At 36.6% G+C, this 19,735-nt stretch overlaps 1 protein-coding gene across 1 annotated transcript in view; it reads right to left on the reverse strand.

Moving 5' to 3' along the window:
* Positions 1 to 5,513: 5,513 nt before the first annotated feature.
* The window catches only part of PDHX (pyruvate dehydrogenase complex component X), a 68,766-nt gene continuing 54,544 nt past the window's right edge, over positions 5,514 to 19,735 (reverse strand). Inside the window, exons 8-11 of the mRNA XM_080815785.1 lie at positions 17,222 to 17,280; positions 13,618 to 13,776; positions 9,645 to 9,709; positions 5,514 to 7,027 (exon numbers count right to left, since the gene is read on the reverse strand). Of these exons, the coding sequence (XP_080671911.1) occupies positions 6,769 to 7,027; positions 9,645 to 9,709; positions 13,618 to 13,776; positions 17,222 to 17,280 (542 nt within the window). The 3' untranslated portion in view covers positions 5,514 to 6,768. The remainder of the gene's footprint in view (positions 7,028 to 9,644; positions 9,710 to 13,617; positions 13,777 to 17,221; positions 17,281 to 19,735) is intronic.

Consider the following 19,735-nt stretch of genomic DNA (forward strand, 5'->3'; position numbering starts at 1 on the left):
GAGTCTGCTTTCAGGAACAGATACATCCATAAAACTTAACATATTTTCATTCTTCTGAAGTTATATCAAAGCATTAAAAGTATAAGAGAATACCTGGAAACTTAGTTCTGATTAGCATGTAATTAACAGGTTGAGATAAAATACACTCTTATTACTTTGCCACTAATTAATAGATGATTTGCTGCCAAAATAAAAATGCCCACAGACTGCATAATGTATTAAGTAATGGAATCAGGTTAACTGGGGGGGGGGGAGGGAGAGAGGGGGCTGCATGGTGCTAGTGGGCAAATGAAGTTGGCTTCAGAATCCACTAATTTGATACTCAGCATCAAAGATACTGAATGGTAGAAATAAAGCTTGATATTCACTTGCACCTATCGTTTTGCTCAGCTAGCTGGAGAGCCCAAAGATGACCATGATTCTCTAAAAATAAATTTAACAGATGGCCCCCTTTGAGATGTGAAACAGCGAGCCTGAAGATACCTGAAGAAGTACGTGTCCTGGCTAGTGACTTACTCCATTATCAGAAGGCATCTGCATATACATCTTCAAAAAAGCAGAGGCTGGGCAAGAGGTAAGGGAATGGAGGTAATATTAAAATATATTTCAATTAAACAGCACATGAGTGCTTATTCCTAAACTAACCTTTCTTTAGGCATGATGACCTTGGCAAGAACATCTTCTTGTAGATAAAGGGATGTAAAGCTTTCTCTGCCCACGAACTGCCCCCATGGAGTAGCTTTCCTTCCAGCTAAGTTTCCAAGCTCTGTTGGAGTTAACATTACTAGGACAATATGCACAGGTACCTGGGTCAGAGTCATACAAAGATGGACTGCTGACACCCATACATTAGGCATATAAAAGGGACTAAATATTTAGCTACTGAAATTAGAGAAGTCAGAGACAAAAAGGACGTGGGTTAAAACCAGTAAAAACCTGCTTCAAATGTTACCTCCTCTACAAAGTCTACCTCTCAACCCAGCCCCTATGCACATACTTTGAATACAGAAGCCACCGAGTTGCCCATCGTTCATCTGGAGTTTAAGCTGATTGAGCGGAAGGGCCATCAGCTGTAAATCCTGAGTGCTGATGCACAGATGCTCACCGCTACTGAATGAACACTGAATTTCACACTTTACTTCTGTTTCACACTTTAATAACTGTCTCGCCTAGGAAATAGGCGAACTTATTTGAAATGAAGCAACGATATTTTCTATATTACCTCTCTTTTAGGTAATTTCTACCCACAAAGCAGGTCTTACATAGACTGCTATGCCTGCCTAAGCTGTCTTATTATTCAGTATGATTTCAAGTAATGACATCGCATTTTATTTCCCAGCCTTTCTGGTTGGGATGATTGTGCCAGTTATTAATTCATTGTCTCTCAGCTTCAAACTTACCCTTCAGTGACTGCTCTAAAACAACAAATGCAATTCTTGTAAGCGTTTCTCTTTTACAGCAGGAACAATGTTAGGCTTTCTCAGAAGACACATGAAGGAACGAGTGGGTGTCTTTGCCCCTGCCGTATGTCCAGAATGGCCCTCCCAACACCGTGTCCCCATGGCCGTCTCAACATTTACATACCATGTGCTCCAGGCCTCCCACCCACTGTGGCGCTCCGACCCCCTCAGTGGATCAGCCCCGTGGCTGAGGCTCATCTGTGCCCCAGAGGGCCACTTCCTATTTCCCTGGCACATGTGGACAGATCTGGCCTCGACAACCCAATGGACTCTGCCCGACAGTGAACTGCAACCAGGGGTCCCTGACTGATAAGGTCAATACACAAGACTGGACCCTGACAGAGATGGCTGTCAACACAGAAGTCTGGAGCCTCCAGAGGAAAAATGGGTAACTACTTTTGCTTTTGAACTTGGACTAGATTCCAAGGTATTTATTAAAAGTGAAATGCTCTATATGTCATGTTTTTATCTTCAGAGGAACTAAGCTCCTAGTTTCCTAAGTTTCTATTTTTCTAAGCCTTCCATTCAGAGAGAGGATATACTTAAGTTCAGCATTTCAGGTTAACAGGCGTTGTCCATATTAAAACAAAATTCCCTCGGCACTTTGTGCATACAATTACCAGAGAGACACCAGGAGAACTACTATAGAAAAACTGAACTGATTTTAGAGCGGTCATGTAGCAAACACATCAGTGGTAGGGCCGAGGAGCAGGACCTTCAGTTATTCCAGGTGGAAAATGCTATGTGTTAATACGGAACTGTCTCAGCAATAGTACTACACCCTACAAACTCTGTCCTGCGCTGCGGCCAGCTTGAATTTGGGTGCTGCACGGACCTGGGTTCAAATCCCAGTTGTGGCACCTGAGCTGTGTGCCTCTGGCCAAATGACATCCTCTCTGAGTCTGTTGCATCGCGCTGCCTGGCAAGGATGATGCTCAAGTCGGATATATTCACCTTAGAGAATTGAGAAGAGATTAAACAAGATCAGCAACCACCATGGTTAATTTTCCCTCCTGTTTTCTCATTTTCTAGGTAAGAATACTGAGGCAATACTGAGGTAGGAAACGAAGTTTCTACCAAGAGCACAGTAATTTATACATAAAGCTGAAAGCAGGCTAAAATGTTCTTGATTTAAGTGTGCAAACTTGGGCAACAAATTATGTACTAAAGATCAGTAATTCTGTTGAGGACAGTAATGTATCAAGTGCTATCCTATACTTTACCAGACAGACTGTGGATGAGCCACTGAAAAGAAGTATAGAATAAGTGCAATTTATGTCACTAAACATTGAACAACTTACATTTATAGAGTACTCTATGTTTTATGAAGTGCTATGACTAATATTTCACCTGATCACAACAGCCTTCTCTTCAGAAGACTGCTTTTTGGGATCGCCTGGGTAGCTCAGTCGGTTAAACATCTGCCTTTGGCTCAGGTCATGGGTCCTGGGATCGAGTCCCACATCAGGCTCTTTGCTCAGTTGGGAGCCTGCTACTCCCTCTGCCTTCTGTTCCCCCTTCTTGTGCTCACATACTCGCTCTTTCTGACAAATAAATAAATAAAACCTTAAAAATAAAATAAAAAAATAAAAGATTGATTTTTAGTGATAAAAATTTTCATAATAAAGAATTTAATAAATCAAGACATTTCAGAAAGAATACATTTTATGTGTGAGTAAAGACAAATCATGACTAATTCATGATTTTATGAATAATTTCTCAACTTTTAAAAAAAGTCCAGGTTTCCTTTAGTTGTATATGTCATATGTAGCAGAGGGTAAGTTAGAGGTTTTAAAGTATCTGCCTTCCTGGGAAGAATAGGCTGCTTGAACTTGTTGCAAAAAATACACATGAGTGATAAAATGTGAAAGTAAGCTTTACATACAATCAAAGAAATAAAAGACTGCTACTAACAGAGTCTAATCATTTTTCAAAACACACCTTTATGCCTTATAATTTCATTCAATATTACAAGTCTAGACAAACCACACCTTTCCTCCAACACTGCGCCTATCCCCATCTGATGAAACCAATGGAAGTACTAGAAAATACAATGTAAAAGTCCACAAAACTACTTAAAATTATTTTATTGGAAGACCACTGTTTTTTCCATTTATAAAAAGTTTAAATGGAGATATACCAACTGCTGTAACCTTTGAGACTGGCAATGTGGGCCATGGGGGACTGTGTTCTGGCCTGGGAAAATACATCATTCTTGCTATATCAAACACACCCACCCCATATATTCATAATATACCACAGCAAACTGACATGTACAATATTCTTCATTCTTTCCCTTCTTTAAAGTCCCCTGACCTAGTGCAGAATCTAGTCAACTCACACTCTCATTAATGCAAAAGCTTCCAGATGGTTCCTACTGCCTGCATCCTCGCACTGTTTTGACCTGCCTTGCACATTGTGGCCAGACTAACCTTACAGCAATTCTGCACTTTTACTTCCTTCTTCAAAAATCAACAGAAGTTTCCCATTAATAAGGTCATATTTAAATTAATGGTTAATTCTTACCTGCAACATACCTGGTTCTTTTACTGACTCTTCACGTCACCTGAGACAAAGTCCATCGTGAGGCAGTGTGTAATGAGGACCTATTTCCCTTGAGCACGAAGATTTAAATGCCATGTTAATTTTTCTCCCACACTCTAACTACAATCCATTAACTCACAGCACCACCTATCTTTCAATTAAAAGGCTAGAAAACTAGGTTTACTTTTAACACAATCTCAAATGTCTGGCCTATATAAATTAGTGGGAATTAAGTCCAAAATGCAAAAAAGAAAAATTTCCTAAAAATAAGTTTCATTTGACACCATTTGTAAGGTACCTATTTCAGTCCATATAAAAGACTTATATATGTTTCAAAGAAGTTGAGCAAGCAGTATGCTGATACCACAAAACAGTGAACAAAGTCTATCTGTAAATGTCAACTAGAAATTGCAATTGAAGAAGCAGAACAATTTGACTTATGTCACCTTTTCCTTAGAAGTCTTCCCAATATTTTACCTTTTCCCTGTTTAAATGAGAAAAAAGATGACCAAATATAAAATTTCATTTTTATATTCTGTGTGATAACTATCAGCAGTATAAATAAATATTATCTATATATACACTCTATATTTATTTATTTATAAAGAAATAAAAATAAACAAATAAAATGGGGGAGGGAGACTGCCCCACGCAGTGCATAGTTTGCTCTCTGTAGCAACCCAAGCCAAGTTTACCATACCTCTTTCTCAAATCAGTATGGCAATTTCCTTACATAATCAGTATAAATATTTGAGAAAATGCTTTTAGTCAGAGTCAAAAAGTATTTGTACCAAAAGCTGAGAGGTCAACCCATGAAAAATCAAAATGTCTTAAATGTACATGTCATTTCTCCTGTGCAGTTTGCAACTTTATAAGGCAGGCTGTGGTGGGTATCAGCGCCCATTTCACTGACAGGAAAACAGAGGCACTACTGCTGATGCAAAACACAACTCCAAGCCAAGGCCTGTTTATGGCTAGCCCGCGTTCTGTTCCTCGGATATAAAAATTAGGAAAAAACACTGGGGTGCCTGGGTGGCTCAGCTGGTTAAGTGTCCGACTCTTGATTTTGGCTCAGGTCATGATCTCAGGGTCATGAGACCAAGTCCCATGTCAGGTTCTGTGCTCAGCTTGGAGTCTGCTTGGGATTCTTTCTCTCCTTCTCCCTCTGCCCCTCCTTCCTGCTCATACCCTCTAAAAAATAAACAAAATCTTTTTTAAAAATTAGGAAAACACAAATAATTTCAGTTAAAACTAAAAGCATGTAACGTATAAAAGTTATTTTGAAAATAGCACTTGGTTATAATTTTCAGTGTAACTGTTAACGTAACAAAAATTTGGAAGACTACTTTGGAAAACCAGCTTGTTGAAACTGAATAACAAAGTTAAGCATATTCTTAACAGCTGATATACTGGGGCTCTAATTGTTTTAGAAGCTCTTTGGTTTGGGCCGAGGTAGTGCACTGTCATACCACATACTTTATACCACATGGGTCTTTTTTTTCTGGTGATTGCTGGCAGCAGATACCAACACAAGCCTTTCTGGGACTGGTTAATTAATTTACCACCCAATTTCAGTACAGTTAACTTGTCAACTGTAGCAAAGTTGTTAAAAGAGAGAAATAAGCTCTTCTAATTTTTACAATAATTAGTGAAAATTTCATACTATTGACGGAGTAAAAAGGAGAGCTCCTGCCTACTTTGTAAGTTTTCCCTTCTACTCTCTTTCCAAGTTTCACATTCCTTGTCCATTGTTTTCCTAATGTCATATGAAGTTTAAATTCTTTCTCTCCTCCTGTAGAATTTCTTCTAAGTTGTTCTAAGCAAATTACTAACCTACTTGAAGGTTTCACTAAACTTCTGTGTCTTAACATTTAAAATACAATAGAAATTTTTATATTTTCTCACATTTTATTGCACAATACAAACTTGATTAAAATGCACTAAAAAACCCCAACATTTTGTGTTTAAAGTAACACAAATTTAAAATGTTTGGTACGAAACAGCATAATTTATTATATTCCGACTTAATATGAAGGTGAATAGTTTATTTCAGAAAATTTAGATATTTTACCTAGTTTATTACTGAAACAAATCTTTTGGTCTCTCTTTCTCGCTCTTATTTTTGACTTTTTAATTCTTCCTCTTTAGAAGTTCACAGTGTCATAGAAGTGAAAAATAAGACTGACAGAAACCACTCTAAGACCTATGGCTTTATATACATAAAAAATTCAATAATGTTGCCATAACCCCTAATATAATGTGATCCTTACTTACTTACTATTATCTAGAATAAACTGTACATATTAAATTGTTCAAGTAACAGCAGTGCTTATAAAAAGTGAGGTCCCACTAATTAAATTGATGGGCTTCTCTTTGAAGATCATGTCTAATTTCAACATTAATTAGTTCTAACAATTTTTCAATTTTACAATTTATCATACATTCTCAAATAGTCTAAAATGCTCAAATGAGCCAAACATTTAATTTAATTTACATCGAGTTTAACTCCACTTTAGTACAGCACTGGAGGTTAAAAAGGGATCTTACCAAATGTTCTCTTTCATTAGTTACAGTTTGTTATTTATTTCTACACCATTAAACCCAAACTGAAAATGAAGACAACTCGGGCCAAACTCATTCACCTTGAATAAATAAACAACTCACCCACTTCACGCTTATACAGCTATTTGTTTTCCTATAGTGTAGGTTCTGGTAACAGCTATACGATAAACTAAGCCAAAGGCCAACTTCGTATCTTGGAGGACTAGGCCAGTCGGATAGGATTCTCCAGGTTTGCTTTAAAATTTTCAAGAAACCTGGTAGCCAATTCATCATCCACCACTCGGCTGTCACTTGACATGGTGACTGTTAGAAGCTGGTGCTGCTGCAGCCTGGGATTCCCCTCTTCGTCCTGCTCCAGCTTGAGCACAGGTCGGAATCTCCCAACAGCCAGAATGCAGGCCTGAGGAGGGTTGATCACCGCAGTAAATTCATCGATGCCAAACATGCCCAAGTTGGAAATACTAGGGGAAAACAAAAGCTCTGAGAGCGGCATATCCTCTATCAAAGAACCCTTTCCCAGAAGTGAAAAACTGTGACACAGAACCTTAGAGCAAGTTATTCAAAGACCAAAGACAAAGATGCCAGGTACAATGGTATCAAAAAACAACACGCATATAAATAGTGTATCTAATATAAACATTCATTCAACATGGACTGGAAGTCCTTGGCCGTGGATTATGACAAAAAAAAGAAATAATAAAATATAAGAAGAAAAAGAACAAAGAAATAAAAGTCATTATTCACAGATGAACTGACTGCATACAGGAAATTTAAGACTCTACAGATAAACTGATAGGATTTATAAGTGAATTTAGCTAAGCCACTAGATAAAAAGGTCAACATAAAAATCCACTTTTTATATATACAGGTTGCTGTAGTTAGAAAATGAAATTATAAAATAAATACCATTTATAGTAGTAGCAAAAACCAAGTATGAAGAATTACATCTAATGGTAGAAGTACATCTAATTAATCTAATGGTAGATGTAATTCTTAAACAAATTTAAGACCTCTGTATAGAAGCCTATAAAATGGAACTGAAAGAAACCAAAGAACTAAATAAACAATGGTTTATACTATGTACACTGCCTGGAAGACTCAATGCTGTAAAGACTGAATCCTCAAACTGATCAAAAGATTTAATGCAATCCTAATTAAAACTCTGGCAAAGTTTCTTGATTTTGGCTCAGGTCATGATCTCAGGGTTGTGGGATCTAGAGCCCTATGTCGGTACTCTGTGTAATGTCTGCCTGAGATTCTCTCTCTCCCTCTGCCCTTCTCCCCACTCATGCTCCCTGCTCTCTCCATAAATAAATAAATAAATAAATAAATAAATACAATTTTCACACACACACACACACACACACACACAAAATGCCAGCAAGGTTTCTATGTGTCTGTATATGGAAAGTGGTAAGTTGATTCTGAAATTTATTCGGAAAAAGAAAGAGCCATAAAAGACAGTCTTGAGGGTGAACTAAACTAGAAGACTTTCCTTACCAGATATTAAAAGTTATAGCTTAGTGGTACTGAGCAAGGGATGGACAAATAGGCCAAGTGAAAACAGAACACAGAACAGACCAAACATACACAGTCACTTTCTCAGTGCTATGGAGTAAGCTTTTCAATAAGTGATGCTGGGTCAACGTAATATCCATATGGGGGAAGAAAAGAATCTTGACCTTTATCTTCCCACCACACACAAAATCCAATTTTAGATGGATGGTGATCTACATGTGAAAAGTTATAAAGCTTCTAGAAAATAACACAGAAAAATAACCTCATGATTCTGGGACAGGCAATAATTCCACACATAAAACAAACAGTACCAGCTGTTAAAAAAAATACTAATAAATAGAATTTCATTATGATTCAGAACTTGGGTTCATTAAAAACACCATAAACAAAGTTCCAAAGGCAAGGGACAGAGTGGGAAAAGATATCTGAAATAATATGTATCCTATAAAGGTCTGTGTATCTGGAAATAAGAACCCCTACATATCATTTTTAAAAATGGACACAAGACATCAACAGGTACTTTATCTGATAAGTTACCAGATACTCAAAAGGTTATTAAATGAAAACAGTATTCAACATCATTAACTTGCATTTCCCTGACCACAAAGAGTACCACTACACACCCCAACAACTGTTACAATTTAAAACCCAACATTACTAAGTATTGATGAGAATATGAAGCAATGAGAATTCTGATACACTGTTGCTAGAAGTATAAATTTGTATAACCATTATGGAAAACTGACAGTATCCATTAACGCTTTTAATTCAGGTATTTCACTTGTAAGTCCATACAACAAATACATTCACCGTAAGACGCTAATAATAAGAATGTTCACAGTGCCATTATTTGTAACAGCATCAAACTGTAAACAAAGACAAATGCCCAACAGTAATATGGCATACGTATACAATATACTATAAAATACCATATACTGCAATAATAAACAACTGTATCATACTGCAACATGGTTAATCTCACCGACATTAATACTGAGTAAAAGAAGTCAGACACTAAGAAATATATAATATTTATATAAAGAAAAAGGTAGCAAAAGAAATCTATGGTGATGATTTTCGGGAGAGTGGTTACCTTGGCACGGGGGATACTTAGGAAGGGGTAAAGGGAAGCTTCTGGGATGCTAGTAATGGTCTATATCCTGCTTTGGTTGGTTACACAGGTTTCTCCACTTCTTGAAACATTCATACTGTATTCAGTATATTATTACACTGTGTATAAGTGACACTTAAAAATAAAAATAGAGTTGATGATAACTAAAGGCTCTATGTGTTAATATTTTCCTTCAAAGTACCTTTAAATAAGAGATCATGAGTAGAAAAAGTTGAGGTTTATAAATCTATTATATTTATAAATATATTTTTTTAAAGCTTCAGAACCTAGAAGTCATTCTGAGAATACCTGATTGGGTTAACTAGCTAATCCTAGTGGGTTCCTACGAGCCCTGACAGGTCGCTTCAATTAAAAAAAGTGTTTCAAAAGTGACACAGACTCCTAGATACCTGTTTGATGCTACTGATAACTAAGAGTTTAAATATTACCTAAAAGATCCTCCTTGGTACTCTTCAGGTAGCAGTTTTCCATCTCTTGCTTTCTTCGACAGGACCTGGGAAAGAAAAACACAAATAGAGCATGACAACCAACACCACATTACAGGCTGATGTTATCACTTAAAATATTTGTAGAGGGTATACACTCATCTCTCACGTGCCTTGATTTGACTTCATTTTCTCTAATACAATTAAAAAATGAACAAGTTAGAGAGCAGATAGTCTTAAGAAGCTAAAGCTGTAAATTGATACGCTACAAAAACTGCTTTCCTTTAAAAATTCTTCCAGTATTAGAATTACTCTGCACATCATTACTATGCAGAATGCTTCAGAGTTTTCTATAGAAACAGTGAAATTTATTATGTCTATAGTGTTTTTTTCTTGTAAGACACAGTATTACAAGAAGCCATTCTTGTCCACCCGATTGCTTTTAAATAATTGTTCAATGGCAACAATCCCACAACCAATGTATTAGTTTTCATCTTCCAGTGTTTGCTTCTTTTTCACATATAACATATACATAACTACAGACAGTTGTAAACATTCTAAAGACGCTACGTCTGCCACAATTCAGTCACGTCCCAGTGTTTTAATTTGGTTCGCTGGTTTTTCAATTATTTCATATAAATTTTCAGAAGTGGAATTACAAAGCCCTAGAACATAAACATTTTCTTGGTTCTTAATTTTACAGCTGAGGCATTTACTGAATGAGCTAGTCCAATTTGGACTGCCACGAGAAATAGAAGAATGTAGTAATATTTTATCACTTTAGCAAAACTGACTTCTAAAACCGACAGAGGGAAAGACAGACACTCTGAGAGTGACCTTAAGTAGTTAAATTTTCCTTTACTTGCATTTGCAATTAATCACACTTATGTTAACTTTTATTTTTTAATGCTTCAAAAACAAAGGAATGGAGATTGAGTAATTACATATGAAAAATTAATAATGAACTAATTCATGAGTGGAAGAGAAAAATTAAACTATTGTCATTTTGGGAGATGAAATAAATCTGATGCTTAATTTTCTGTACTATACAGCTAACATTAAGTACAATTACAATCACCGTTGAGAACTGTTCAATTTTAAACCAGAGGGGACTTAATTTTTGAAAAACGAAAACATTCTTTAAAAGTCTAAAAATGATCTCAACGTATCACTGTGACTTTCTGACAGTTGAGACAGATGTAGTTATCTGGATGCAGTTATTTATAAAACTACTTGGATCCAAAATGAAAACTGAAAAGATGAATTTAGACTTGTGTGGTCCTTGGACTATCAGAAATAGACAGGATAATCTACAAATGTGTTTTTTCTGCCTTAAGCAATGTGACTGCTCACATGATATAAACAGACATGTATCATATGAACTTTGAAAGGCATTTCTTTAAAGGCACATGATCTCAACAATCCTGCTGAGTTACCAGGCTAAAAACAAATAACACAGACATTCTTTAAAAAAGGGGATTGCAAGCCCACATTAAAAAAAAAAAGAAAAGAAAAGAAAGGAAAAAACAAACAAACAAAACTCTGTAGACCCTAAACACATCAGCAGGATATTCCTACCAATGAATTCTAAAAGCTTAGAATAAGAATAATTCTGAGGAGGATCACTGGTTTTGAAAATTGTTAATTCTCACTGGGATTTCCCAGCAATGCAAACTTAAAATCAAAGCATATGCTATCCGAAGCCTCCAGCTAAAAGGATGTAATACAAGATGAGCAGCAAATACACATTCTTTATTAATTCGTTTAAAAAATTTACTGTGCAAATAGAGGAAAACTTTGCCTCTGTCTTTTAAGACTGTTATAATTAATGAAGAATTAAGAATAACATGGGTTCTAAGGCTTGTTACTGTATTACTTTTTATTTAGGGACTAGAAACTTGAACTCAGCTGAGACATGCCTTCGGCACCACACAATGACATCCTTGAGGCTCGTGATGGTCAGGAAGTAAAAACTTAGTGCAAGTATTCTTAACCTGGGTCCACAGATGGAGTTCCAGAGACCCACAAACTCCTTAAAAAATTAATCTTAGTAACATTTTTTATTGAAAATTTAAAAAATAAATTCATTGAGCATCTATGATCTTCCTTCCACGTACTCTTGCAGAATTGGCTATACAGCAAGAACAAGGCCCTCAAGGTCAGACAGAAGGGAACAGAGAAGGACCAACAAATAAACAAGGTAACTTCAAAGACTGAACAACTGCATAAAGACAGTAAAAAAACAGGGTAAGGCCAGGAAGCTACTTTAGCTATGGAAGCCACAGAAGACCTCAGAAAGTAGCACCTGAACTGAGAAATACCCAGATTTAAATAAATCCTCCCTTCTACTGCTTTTTAGATGGATTACCTTGGGCAAACTTCCTAAAGGCTTTACTAAAATTCCGTTTCCTCAACTTCAAATGGGGAAATTAAGGTTTCAACTATAACACAGGGCTAACAGAATTACAGAATTAAATAAAGTGTTTAGCCTAATGGTTGGTATATCCCAGGAACAAGAAAGAGTGAAGTGTTAAACACCAGCAGCAGGGTGAGAGAGAGAAGCAGAGAGAATGGGAAGCACAGGGTAGCCAGAACGCAGGATTGCTGGGAATTAGAGGAAAGCCTCGAGAACCTCCAGAAGCTAAGGGTTAAGAGTGCCCTTCCCATCGCTCAGAGGTTGCTCACACTGCCTCCTTACCACCTCAACCTAGGTTCTTCCAGGATACAAGGAACAGACTATGCATTATCATATTAAAATTAATAAATTGGTCAAAATCGAAATCTTCTTGAAATGGCTAATTTAAAAATTTTATATAAGAAATATGCAAATATTAAAAATAAGAAAAATATATAAATATTTAAGAAAATTCTAACTCTATAGCTAAATGTGATCTCATCTGAATTTCACAAAACACTAAAATACATGAGTTCTCATTGTTGTTGAAAACTTTTGATGAACAAAAGGCACATAACTATCTTATTAACCAATCTAATTACTTGACTTTTGAATCAGTCAAATTAATACCACCACCCAATTAAGAAAAAGTTACATTTTTATCTATAAAAACACATTGCAAATCTTTTCAAAGAGGAGTGAAGATCTAAAAATGTCTATTCCACTAAGTTCACCCTTAATTATATCTAACTTGAAAATTCCAACAGTATGCTTTTAAAAGTAGATTAATTTGTGTTCGTGTATTTTGGGCAAGTTCATCGATACACGTATATACTGTCAGCTCTCCAAAGAAATCTTATCTTCTACTTTTAATTCCTCCTTATAACTTTTCATCCACTATATATACAACTGGTCTTTGGTAAATGAAAGAGAAAAGAATCACTTATCTAAATGAATCTGAAATTTTCAGTTCTAACACTATAAGAGCTGATACTTCTGTCAAAAAAGTACCTTTGGAAATTATAGTGTTTGTCAGAGCTGACCTACTGTCTGGTTCCTGCCGATTCAATGGAATATTTTGGGGGAAATCGGACTCCTCCATATTTGGAGCTATAAAAACTGCTTTTAAAGAAACTCAGGAAAAATTCCGTACTTTTGCTTCTACAATATTAAGTACTTTAGTGGTCTCAATTCTAGAGAGGAAACGAATAAAATCAACTTTGAAGAATAAAAAGCTGTGAACAGTGAGGTCTCTCCATTACCACCTTCATAGGAATATGGTTTCAGCTTTAACTTTAAAACCATCTAAAATATCCTTGTTAGAGTTGAATTCTAGACTTTGGGAAATAAAGCATTCACCTATAACTTGAAAACAGCTGATCCTCATTTATCTGTGTTTTTTTCTGAACTCTTGAAGGTTAAATGTTCTTAAAGTGGGTCATACCTAGGTTAAAACTTAAAAATCTTCATATATGATTGATGATCATTTGGAAATACATCACAGTGTGACTAGATGATGCCACAACTTAACCAGAAAGTAAATACTAACATTCCGAAAGCATAATATTTCTTAAGACATACCTTTACAGAGTCAGCGATCTCCTGTATACCCTTAGCAGCAGCATCTTTTATGATTGGTGTAATTAAACCTTTATCTGTTGCCACAGCCACTGAAATATCAATAAAGGGCAGTTGCTTTGGGCCCTCTCCATCCCAGCTTACATTAACATCTGGCATTTGCTAGGAAACAGAAACAGAAAAAACATGTCATTCTAAAGAAGCAGATTTATTTGTTTGTTTGTCTTAAAAAGCAGCTTTAGACCAGCTTTAGATTGGATACAGAGAAATAGCATTATTATGCATTTTTGAAAGTGAGCATAGGTAGACAGAAGCAAATAAATGAAGATTTGGTTTGAAACAATGGTTTGGATATCTGTGTTAAATGGCTTCTATGTTTGGGAAGAATATACGTACCATGCTTTTTGAAGAAAGGTTGAGGAAACGCTGATGTACATGTTTTGATCTCTTTACAATAAATCATGGTTAAAAAAAAGGTCTCCCTTTGTTCAACCTGATTGCTAAAAGCATTCAACATTTGTTATACTTCCTGTCTCGTATGCAACTGAGATGGCCTTGAGGAGAAGAGGGGAGGGAACGGAGTAACAATTCAACCACATTATTCCATTGGGAAGGTAGAAAGCCCAAGTTTCTAGTATAGCCCTGGGAGATCCATCCGGCCCTTAATAAGTGATTTCCCTCTTTAAGAAAGACTTCCTAGGCTTCATAAACATATGATAAATGTATGAGCATGCTCGTATTGAACATACACAAAACTACACAGAGGATGAAAAAAGCAGAAGAAATCGGTAAACGCCTGGAGATGGTATGTACTGATACTGTTGCCAAATATTGTAGAAAAAATGATGGTGAAAAACAGAAAGCACAAACTAATTTCTCTTCTCAAAAATTCTTTGCTTTGATAACAGCCTACCTAACTGTACACTGACCACTCCCTGGAGATGCATTCCCCACCGTACTCAGGCTTCTCATCATCCTGCTATGCTCGCTCTCACTGCAGGTTTTTGTTTTGTTTTTGTTTTTGGGAGAGCACACGCATGAGTCGGGGGCGCTGGGCTGAAGGCAGAGGGAGAGGAAGAGAGACTCTTAAGTGGGCTCCACACCCAGTACAGAGCCTAACACGGGGCTCAATCTCACAACCTGAGGTCATGATTGGAGCCAAAATCAAGAGTCTTGACGCTCAGCCAACTGAGCCACCCAGGCCCTCCTCCGCTGCACTGCTTTCAGCTGCTCTGTGCATGGAGTTCTCCATCTCTCAAGGCTCAGCTGGTTCATTCAAAGTACTCAAAGCTCATTTATGTCAAAATAATAAACAGTGAAGTCCCAAACCCCAAGAAGATTTTAAATTCTTCATGGAGACCACTAAAGTAAAAGGAAAAAAAAACCCTCCCAAGTGAGGAATATCTGGCAAATAAATGTAATTTCAGAGCTATGCAACAAAAACCTATGGGATCTGGCCTCAGTTGTGGTCAGAGGAACACTCATACTCTTAAAACCTCTTTTTCATATTCAAAACTATAATAATTACACATTCCCATTTCCTAACAAAATATTTTCAACCGAAGTCTAAAATAATTACGATCTAAAGCTGAAGGAAATAATGGAAGGAATACATAAGGCAACAATATAAATGGACTGAGAACACAAATATGCAATTATAAGAGCAAGACAGAGTTGAGAACAATGTGAGTGTTGAGGATTATTATATTAAATTATATTATATAATTATTAAATATATATATTTATATATGTAAGTATATAAATATATAATTATTAAATTAAATTATATTAAAATATTGTAAGAAGCAAATTTAAATGACTCCGGGCTAGCAAGTTTTTGGGAATCCAGATGAAATGAGTGATTTTTCTGGGAATATATGTTTCCAAAATTGATTCAAGAAAAAGCTGAAAATTAAACGCTCAATAATTATGGGGAAAAAATGAGACAGTTGTCAAAGCTCCCTCCTCAAAACAGAACTAGGCTTCAGATATTTTTACTGGTGAATTCTATAAAGCTTCAAGAAATAAAAACCTTTATAATACTGAAATATGCACAGAGAAAGGGAAGGGAGGAAGTACCCAAATTCACTTTAAGAAGACACTGATTTTAAAAAAGAAAAGCACAAAATGTAAATTATAATTACTTACAGCTCCTGATACAAAATTATGAAATGAAATGTAATGACCACTAGAGATTCACTTAGGGAGGGCAAGAATGATTCATAATTAGAAAATCACTAATATAATTCAAAATATTATTTGCTCAAAAGACAAAAGCCATATGAACACTTAAGATATGAAAGGCTAAAAAAAAAAAAAAAAAGATATGAAAGGCTAAGAAAATGCAGGAATTTAAAATTCTCTATTACTGCATTGTTCAAGAAATAATAAATTCCTTATAAATATAAATATTAAATATAGCACCTAACACGCAGTGATCCAGAAAAATAGCCTAGTCATAGAGAGAAAGGACAGAAGATGGCGCAGAGCAAGAAGGCAGGAAGCCCGGGTTTCAGATCCAAATCCAACTGTAGACTCCTGCCTAAACCTGCTCCTCTCCCACTTTCCCCACGTCAGCATGCGGGACTCCATCCCTCCCACTGTTTGGGCCAAAGTCCTGGTCCTTTCTCTCACACCACACAGCCAATCAATCCATCAGCAAATCTTTTTGACTCTACTTCTGAAATGTATCCCAAATCTTACCTTCACTCCAGCTTCACCACTAGCTGCCGCCTCAGCCCAAACCACTGTCGTCTTCCATGGCCTCCCAGGAGAGCGCACTGCTGCCCGGTGGCCTCCCCACAGGCTGTGTTCCACAAACCACCAGAACAGTCCCTCCTTTTTCTTTTTCAAGTTTAAGTAGGATGTCAATCCTTTCTCAAAACCCTCCAAAGGCTCCCTTCTCCTTCATCATAAAATCCCTAGTCTTTCCCATGGCTGCCAAGGCTTTACCAATTTCCAGCAGCACAACTCCTCCCTCTTTCTTCTGTTTAATCCCATCAGCTACCTCCACTCCTCCAGAAACAGTATCCCCAGCTGAAAGGCAGTGGCCCCTCCCACCTGCCTTCCGTGGACAGTTCCCTTGGCCTGGCATACTCTTCTGATAGCTCCCCTGCTCACACCCTCTCTTCCAGGCCTTGACTCAGTTACCACCGTGACAGAGAGACCTATCTTGCCTAACCGTGTGCACCATGACACCCTGACTTATTCTGCAGTGGGGTCTGCTTTTTCCTCCTCCACAACACTTTCACTATCTGACAAATACTGGTCTCTCCCAACTACACTATAAGCTCCAGGAGAGCAGAGAACATGTCCACTTCTGTTCACTACTGTTTCTCTAAATGCCTATAATGTACTCAGCATGCAACAGGGGATCAGTTAGTATTTGCTGAATAAATGGTCTTTATTCTGCTATAATTAGTTATAACCCCCTTGACTCTCAGTTTTGTGAATAAAACTGAGGGAGTGAGATTAAATGGTATAATATTTTTAGCAATGAAATTACATAATTTTTGTGACTTAAAAATGACAGTTCTATTTATCATATAAAAATCCCAAGATATGAGACCATTGTAGAAGTCAAAATGATTTAGGGTCTGCTACTTACTTTAAGGGTAATGGCTGCTGCCTTGATGATAAAATCATTCACTGATACTTTAATGTCATCTGAAAGAAAAACAAGCATATCAAAATTAGCATTCATAATGAAACTTTAACATTGGCCACTATGATTTCCAACTTGTTCATTAACGAATTGTAGTGAAAAATATTGTAGGTTTTTGTCTGCTTAGTCAGTTAAGAGCCCCCTCATTAGGGGTGCCTGTGTGGCTCAGTTGTTAAGCGTCTGCTTTCGGCTCAGGTCATGATCTCAGGGTCCTGGGATCGAGCCCCACGTTGGGATCCCTGCTCTCCCTCCCTGCTTCTCCCTCTCCTACTCCCCCAGCTTGTGTTCCCTCTCCTGCTGTATCTCTGTCAAATAAATAAATAGAATCTTTTAAAAAAAGGCCCCTGATTAGAAAAACTTTTATGAGATTCTGCATAAATAATATTTACCATAAATGTAAAAGATTACTTCCGAATTACAAGTCTTTTAAACTGCTCAGATATACATGAGAACTTGACACATTATAACCAGTTAGAAAGAAAAGAACCACTTCTATGTCTCTAAAAACACAAATGGTCTCTACGGTGATTCAATTGTTTCTATCACCCTTTCCAAATGTCTTTATTCAGCATACGCTTTATAATACACTGATTATAGTAGAACAGTGGTAACATACAGTCATTTTAAAGATATCTGTATCTATCTATGTATCTACCTATATCTAGAGAGATATTTTTTACTAATGAAGTGTGTACCAAAAAAATTTAAGACCACCAAGCTGTTTTTTCACTTAACAAAACAGGATATATAGCAAAAGCCAAAGATGAAGCAATGTTGGCACAGATCCTAGTGCAATGAACAAGACGAAATTTTCTGTCTAGTTGTATGGTGATTCCATCTGAATCAATTTCCTCCCAGTATACATAATTATTTCAAGATAAAGCTAAGGTACCCTCCCTTCCCACAGAGCTGATCATAACGAAAGCATCTGATATACACTTTTGCTTCTCCCGATGGGTAGGAAAGTGTTGAAAAATGTAAACTACACTTGATTCTCTATTGCAAAAGCTTCTAGAAAAAGAATTTTTAAGATCAAGATCTAGTCAATGGTATGTGGCAAGATACACAAATCCTGTTACTATAGTATCATGGAATTTTACGTGAACAATAGCTCATTACAAAGGCATGCTGGGGATTTCAGAAAGACATTAGATGAATTACCATAAACCCAAATACTGCCAGTCATGGTAACCACCACCTGCTCATCCAATTCATAGCTCTTTTAATTCAGATTTCCAGAGATATAAATATTTTTGTTTGCTTGTTTAAAACCCTTTTAGGAGTAGAAATATAAGCAGTTTCCCAGAGCTTACAGAATTTTAATGATAACATACAAAATACATGGCCTGCATAAATTCAAATATGTGGACATATTTTATGACCTCATTATGCCTACCTCTTGTGTCTCCCTCAACCTCCCTCATACTTTATCTATACCTATAGGTATCTACAGCGAAGACTTCCCAAACCACCCCCCAGCTGATGATTCCCTATCTACTGCTGGAGTCCCCATGCTCACCTAAATTCTCTGCCCTCATCATATCCAACATTTTGTACTTTGGAGCTGATCACTTTCTTCATCGTGGAACACTTTTTCTTACTGTCTTCTATGTCACTGTACCCTCCTGGGTTTTCTTTCACTCTACCACTCACTCATTTTCTGTCCCTTCCTCTTAATGGTGGCATCTTCCCAAGCAAGAACCTTCTGTTCCAAGGTTTTGATACCATCCATATGCTGATGATTCCTCCAAATGCTATCTCTTATCCTGATGCATCAGGAGCTTGACTTATATATCCAATTCTCACATGACATTTCTAACAGGCATTGGAAAACAAAAGAGTACAAAGGAGATTTTTTTTCAAGATCTTTTATTTTCAACTCTTTATTATGGAAATTTCCAAATAGTAAGGAGACTGTTGGTGACATGATTGAGAAGAATAGGAAGAAGTTTCGAAGGGAATATTAAATATTTTCATTTGTAAATTATTACAAAACATTGTAAACATACTTATAGAATGTTACATAACTATATAAGAAAGAGGATTGGAGAGAAATAATGTGGGCTCTTTGGAGACCCCCTAGAAACTTCCTAGCTGCAAGGACATACCAAACTTGGACCATGAAAAGATACTAAACTAATCCATCTCTCCACTGAAATAGTATTGTTTCCTGCCTCATGAAAGGAAGAAACCAGAAAAATTATTCCCTTAACGATCTCTATATCATGAGTAAGCAAGTATGCTTAAAGCCTGTAAGGGAGCTTCTAGGATTAACTTTTTGAATATTGTTAATTTTCTGTGAGGCAAGCTTTCCATTCATTTCCTTTAACTTTTAAAAGCTCTCAGGTTGTCTTCATATGAATTCTTCAAAGTCTGTATTTAAATTGAAATATCAGTCCTATTGTCACTTAAGATGTAGAAAGCCACAAGAGAACGTTTTTCCCACCCTAATAGGGC

The sequence above is a fragment of the Martes martes genome (assembly GCF_963455335.1).
Source record: "Martes martes genome assembly, chromosome: 10".
NCBI classification, from domain to species: Eukaryota; Metazoa; Chordata; class Mammalia; order Carnivora; family Mustelidae; genus Martes; species Martes martes.